This window comes from Corythoichthys intestinalis, chromosome 18 (assembly GCF_030265065.1).
Source record: "Corythoichthys intestinalis isolate RoL2023-P3 chromosome 18, ASM3026506v1, whole genome shotgun sequence".
NCBI classification, from domain to species: Eukaryota; Metazoa; Chordata; class Actinopteri; order Syngnathiformes; family Syngnathidae; genus Corythoichthys; species Corythoichthys intestinalis.
This window is the reverse complement of record NC_080412.1, coordinates 32,357,844-32,364,351: the sequence shown is the minus strand read 5'-3', so window position 1 is coordinate 32,364,351 and position 6,508 is coordinate 32,357,844. Positions and strand designations below refer to the sequence as shown.

Here is a 6,508-nt window from a genome sequence, read left to right as displayed (position 1 = left end):
AATGATGATTGTCTGTTACACAATGTCGCCAGCTTACCTTTTCTTCAGAAAACTGCGTCGAGACTATCCTTCACAGATCCTCCTTAACCTCGCTTCGGCCCTGCTGGGGTTGAACTTGGCATTCCTGCTCAACTCGTGGCTCTCCTCGTGGGGAGTGGAGGGACTCTGTGTTGCTGCCGCCGCCACGCTTCACTACTTTCTCCTGGCGTCCTTCACCTGGATGGGACTGGAGGGCGTCAACATGTACTTCGCCCTAGTCAAGGTCTTCAACGTCTATGTGCCTTCATACATGTGCAAGTTTTGCGCAGTGGGATGGGGTGAGTCCAAGGCCAGGAAAAAAAAGATGTAAAATTATGTTATTATTCAATCATGTTATGACAATGTCACGGTTTCACAGTATTGCAATTACAGCCCTAAAATGTTTTACTGTGAGGTATCTGGGTTTGAAAACAAAACTTTTTTTCTTATTGATTCTTATATGTTTATTCTGGAGTGCCACGTCAAACTTCGTTGGTTCACAATGTTCACTACGTTGTATACAATGACGATAAAGATGTTCTACTCTATATTGTACTTTCAATATTGCAATGTATAGAATATTTTATTAATATTAAAGACACGTAAATAAAGTTAAGACAAGTTTCGATGACTCAAGCTCAAGTTTGAACTCATTAATCCTCAGCTAATACCTGAACTAACCTCCAAAAATGAATGATCAATTTTATATTAAAATGTCATTGTATTTAAATTAGTCTTTTTAAGTTGGCATGTATTTCCACTTAATTACTAAAATAATTGTTTCAAAATTATTCAAACTTACTATCATTTAAGATTTTCTGAAATATATAAAAAAATGCATATATTACTATATTTTTAATCACACAAAATTAGCAGTTCATTCTAAAATATTCTACTATAATTTTGTATATTAATTCAACTGATGTCATCAGTATATTTTTAGGATTTAGTCATGAACAAACAAAAAAGAAAATTGTGGTACTTTGTTGTGGAAAGGTGGTAGGCCTATATGGCCACCATATATACCGTATTTTTCGGACTATAAGTTGCACCGGAGTATAAGTCGCATTTTTGGGGGAAATTTACTTGATAAAATCCAACACATAGAACACATATGTCATCTTGAAAGGCAATTTAGAATACAAATGCAATAGAGAACAACATGCTGAATAAGTGTACAGTATGATAATGTTACATGATGCATAAACAACGAAATGCGAACGTGGCCAGTATGTTAACGTAACATAGCTATTAAGACTTATTCAGATAACTATAGCACAAAGAACATGGTAACAAGTTTACAAAACCATCAGTGTAACTCCAAAACACCAAAATGACATGTGAATTGATATAATAATGTGTTAATAATTTCACATATAAGTCGCTCCAGAGTATAAGTCGCACCCCCAGCCAAACTGCGAAAAAAAACGACTTATAGTCTGAAAAATTCGGCATATGAAAGTTGGCAAACTTTCAAAATTGGAAAGCTTAAAATCTCAATTTTCTGGGGGAAGAACATTTTTGAACAGGAGGGCATTTAAAAAAAAAAATAAATAAATAAAAAAATTTAAACAGCAAAACCTTGAAGTGAGAGCACGCGAGAGCAGAATTAAAGACGCCATGACTTTAACGAGATATCATCACGTACTTACCTTGTTTCGGTCCAAAAACTCCATGTAGCATGTATCACTGAGTGTCAAGACACAGCTGTGAATGGCTACAGCTGGATTTTTGGGGGGATTTTACGGGTGAAACATGGTAATATAACAAGGGTCGCGATGCAGAAATCGCAGACATCAAGCAGTGGTCGAGATTTTCTTTTTCATATATTTACCCTTTTAAATGTTGTTTTTCAATTTTTCTTTGTTTGGATCGATTATTTATCATCTAACACATCGGAAAAATGCGATAGTAACAAGAAAATACAATTAAGCGATAGTTATGAGGTAGATATCCGTGACTTTTTTACAGACACCATTTTTTCATTGTGACGTAAATTGTTTAAAGGTTTAAAATATGCGAATGAATAATTTTTTTTAAGTCGTTCTTTTTTTTAAAACGAATTATTAGACATCGATTAATGATTTTTGGCATGATTAATGGTTGAAACAAAAGCGGTTGCGCGACGTCTGTAAACGGGGGTTTTGAGGGTAAAACGGACAAATTAAAAATAGTTCGGGGGATTAATGTGCCATGAATCTGCTATGGTAGCATATAGACATATTGTTCTTTCAAACACAACAATTTTTTGGATTAAAATACAGCAGTTTACTATAAAGAGGGTTGCAAGAGCAGAAACTGCTTTTTCAGTCTTGTCTGTGTTTTCTGCCATATATATATTTTTTTAAACAAGCTTGATATTTATATTGTTTAAATTTTTTGGGGTAATATGTAGCATGATAAGCCAAAATAAACTGTTTCTTCATTATTAATAATGTTCAGATTTGTTTAATTAATAATATATTTATTGTGCTTGCAGGAATCCCACTGGTGATTTGTGTGCTGGCACTCATCGTGAACAAAGAGGCTTACGGTGTTCTTCAGTCCACTGACACTCAGAGCAAATTGGAGTCTCTAGACAACACTGACAACTTGTACGGTCCATTTGGAAATATGTATGATCAAATCCAGAAATATTCTAACCACCTTCCTATTTGCATTTTTAGCTGCTGGGTACAAGATGACGTGACATTCTACGTGTCTGTAGTCACCTACGCCGTGTTGGTGTTCCTCTTTAATATTGCTGTGAGTGTTGACTTAATTAAATAAATGTTTCAATGTTATCCTGTAAAACATTTGTATCTTTCCTTCTGTCAGGTTTTTGTGGTGGTTCTGATTCAGATTCGCCACATGAAGGCCAACAATCCCGTTGGGACCCGTGGGGGACTGATGCATGACCTAAAGGGAGTCGCAACTCTGACTTTGCTACTTGGACTCACCTGGACCATTGGATTTTTCACATGGGGACCAGCCCGGGTAGTCCTGCTATACATTTTCTCTCTAGTCAACAGTCTGCAAGGTAAACAACAGCAGTGTTTTGTAAAGGCTAGGTCATGTTGACACCAAGCTTATATCAAATAAAAGCTTTGTGTCATATTATAGCATGATCACGTGATGAATTTCTCAGTTACAATATGTAGATTTGCATAATTTATGACTTTTTTTTCGTGTGAAAATCCTTAGAGTTCACTCATTTATTAACTCATTGGCAACCATTGATGCTGCCTTACGTCCAAACCCTTTTAAATGGGAGGAGAGACATGAGCAATTACCGCCAGTCCTCCCTGTTTAAATGAATTGGACATCTACTACTGTCATTGGCATGCATTGAATTGATTACTATGAAAAGCAATTAGAGTACCTTAGAGGTGCAACAATTACTCGACAACTAATCGATTAGCAAATTAATCGACAACTATGTTGGCCAAGTCAAAGTCCAGACTTGAACCCCATTGAGATGCTGTAGCATGACCCAAACGCAGCGATATGCCAGACATCCCAGGAATCTGACTGAACTACAGCAATTTTGTAGAGAAGAATGGGCCAAGATTAGTCCTGATCGATGTGGCAGACTTATCTGCAGCTACAGGAAGCATCTGGTTGAAGTTATTGTTGCCAAAGGGGGGCCCACGAAATCTTAAATGTTTGCATACTATCCTTATTAAAATATGAAAACCTATAAATTTTTGGGTGGTTTTAATTAAAGCATATTAAATCACATTTGATGGTGATTTTAAGCAGAAATAAGAGAAATTCTAAAAGATTCAGATACTTTTTCATACCACTGTATTGTAGCGTCTGCAAGGACAATGCCAACTCTGTGACGATAACACACACTCAGCAGGAAAAGCAGTACAGTACATCATTTTCAATTAAACCTGCTTAGAAGCCACAAACTATCAGAAAAAAGTCAGAGCAGCTAACACCCTCTAGACTTACTGATTGCTTTAGACTGGCCAGTGTTTTAAGATGACGCTCGCCATTCTTAAGCTAATGCTAACGCGAATGCTATGCTAACGCTAGGATGACATTCAGTGTCTGATGATCACTCAGCACAGACCTTTAAAGGCTAAAGCAACATTGCATATTCTCTCTTGCCAAGATAAGAAAACAAATCTTACCGTGTTTCCAAACGAGCAAGCAAGATGGAGCGCAGCCTAGCTTGAGGCATATCCTAAACTCCGGCGAGGAGGGAGAGGCGCAGCACATCTCACATGAGTGACACCACCCAAACACTGCAACGATGCAAGCTGAAGTACTCCAAATACAATATGAAAATATCACACAGAAATGATGTAGCATTTTTGTCTCATCAGACGACAACTTGCATTCGTGTAGTTATGTTCAAGTCTCCCAAGCCACTTTTTTATCTCGTCATCCTCACCTGATTGTCATTAAAAAAATTGTTCAACGAAATATTTTCGTTACCATCATTGTGGATGAAAACAACACTGAGTTGTCCGATATTACTGATAAAAGCATTTTAAAATGTTATCTAAAAATGTCGACATCTGTTTTTTATTATCGGTTTTGCGTCAATATGCATGTTGCCTTCAAAGTAAATGCAGAAGCCTTCTGCCTTTGTACAAGGGCTGGTCACAGCTTAGCAAAGCAGTTATGATTATTGGCCATTAGATGTCTCCAAACTAAGATGCTTGGGATTTGTTATGGGAACATTTTTATTAAAGCATCCAGTGGGGCATTACTATTCAATTAGCCATAATATGCTAGGTCCACGACCGCATATATCAGTGTCGGATTTTTGGAGTTGGACAACATTGGGATAACGGTTATTGGTTTAAAGGTCATTATCTTACAACTCTAGTCTTAAGTGTCATCTTTTGAATAGCTGACAACTGTCATTGAATGGGTTGAATTGAATATAAATTACTTTTCAAATTGCTTTGCATTGCATGAAATTATTTTTCTGCCATTTGAAAAGATCCTGATTGTTTTTGAGAGGATGTTCATGACATTAAATACTGTTGTGTCTTAAAAAAAGTCTTACATTTCACCAGATGAAACCTAAAGGAACGGTTTTTGCATGATTAGCTGTTGTATTCGATTCAAAATGGTGTGGTGGTCGAGATCTGGCTCTTTGGCCTTATTTTTGACACCTGTGGGTTAATGTTTCATGCTACCACACAGTAACTTTCTAGTAAGTTCAGTTCTGTCCCCCCCCAGGGATTTTCATCTTTGTCTTTCATTGTATAATGAAAGAAAAGGTACGAAGACAATGGAGGGTCCACCTGTGTTGTGGCAAACTTCGACTGGACGATTACTCTGGTATTCTCATAGGAATTCCACAGTAGACTCTCCTGCCAAAGTCACTGACACAGTCTGTCCCATTGTCTCGTAGAATGGAGCCACTCGGTGTCCGTCGCCGAACCGAAGCCGTGCCCCCGGAATACGGGCGCTCCATCGGTGAGGTCTCTGGAGTCAAACTCCACCGAAAGTACATCAGCCTCCCCAGGGTCCAGCCGCAGGGGCTCAACCTACAAGAGGCCTGACCTGGGTCAGTGCAAAAACTCACAAGTTTTCACCCCCACCACTGCTTTTTCTATTTCCGTACCCTCTGAAAGAACACGTTTTTTGTTCATTTTTCTACCCCCTTTCAAACCAAATCCCGACGTTTTTCTTTTCACACTCTCTCTATTCATAAATCACACAGGTGTTTGTGTCTAATCCCAAACAACAAACATGTTTTCCTGTGATCTTTTCTCTGTTCCCTCTACAAGGACATCCAAGCAGGTGTTTGCTGTATGCTCCCCCCGCCCACTCTATCCTCTCCAGAAAATCTTTACCTTGTTTTTAAGCGCCTTTTCTAGTTGCTCACACATTGAGTTTAAACCGAGATGTTTGCTGATCCTGCAGGGCTTTTTGTGAAGTTGCTGGTTCTCCCCTGTGCCCAGTCAACCTATCCAAAAGATCAGCCAAAGTCCTCCACAACAAATGAAACTGGACACAGACATTAATCATTACTCATCCTGGGTAATCATATCATGCATCCCTATTTTTCTTTCTTTCTGCTAAGTGCCACAGAAGAGCTTTGGTTTATGAACACATGAGCATCAGGACCAGGGAGGAGTCGGTTGCCAAGCAACTGGCAAAATGACATTGAGCCTATTAAGCTTGGAAGCACAGTTGTAATGCAAACCCTCAATTTAACATTGGATATGTATTTGAATGTTTTCCTCCCCTTTATTTTCTCTCATGATTTGTTTTCTTTAGTTATTTTTGATTCAAGTTTTGTTCCCAAGTCAATGCTGTTACCCATTATTTGGTACTATTTAAGCCAATCATGTCAACATTTTGCTGGAAAAAAAACAGGGCAAAGCAAAGGCTCATACTGTTTTTTCAGTTAATTTAAGGCAGTCGCAAGCAAGAGTGATTATGATGTAACATCTTTGAAATAAATTTCTGCATAATAAAGCAATGAAATAAATTTTAACACTATATTTATATAGGACAACTTTTTTCTACCAACCAA

General features: G+C 37.9%; 2 protein-coding genes across 8 annotated transcripts in view; one reads left to right on the top strand and one right to left on the bottom strand.

Annotated features, from left to right (window-relative positions):
- Nucleotides 1-199, bottom strand: part of il2rga (interleukin 2 receptor, gamma a) — a 113,404-nt gene extending 113,205 nt beyond the window's left edge. For 5 of the 6 annotated variants that reach the window (XM_057820309.1, XM_057820310.1, XM_057820311.1 and 2 more), the window contains exon 1: nt 38-199. The gene's annotated coding sequence lies outside the window, so the exon portion shown is untranslated. The remainder of the gene's footprint in view (nt 1-37) is intronic. The other variant, XM_057820314.1, reaches the window with a different exon arrangement.
- Nucleotides 2-6,505, top strand: LOC130906228 (adhesion G-protein coupled receptor G6-like). 2 transcript variants are annotated; one of them, XM_057820306.1, is made up of 7 exons: nt 2-317; nt 2,498-2,612; nt 2,685-2,763; nt 2,836-3,037; nt 5,203-5,304; nt 5,378-5,533; nt 5,893-6,505. In XM_057820306.1, the coding sequence occupies exons 1-7, from the start codon at nt 2-4 to the stop codon at nt 5,991-5,993; spliced, it is 1,071 nt and encodes a 356-aa protein (XP_057676289.1). In that variant the 3' UTR covers nt 5,994-6,505. The 2 variants fall into 2 exon arrangements, with proteins under 2 accessions (XP_057676289.1, XP_057676290.1); XM_057820307.1 differs by lacking the exon at nt 5,203-5,304.
- Nucleotides 6,506-6,508: the final 3 nt, after the last annotated feature.

Coding starts and splice junctions, on each gene's coding strand:
- LOC130906228 (XM_057820306.1), top strand. CDS start 2: ATGATGATTGTCTGTTACACAATGTCGCCAGCTTACCTTTTCTTCAGA. Junction 3,038..5,202: donor TCTAGTCAACAGTCTGCAAG/GTAAACAACAGC, acceptor GTCCCCCCCCAG/GGATTTTCATCTTTGTCTTT. Junction 5,305..5,377: donor TCGACTGGACGATTACTCTG/GTATTCTCATAG, acceptor ATTGTCTCGTAG/AATGGAGCCACTCGGTGTCC.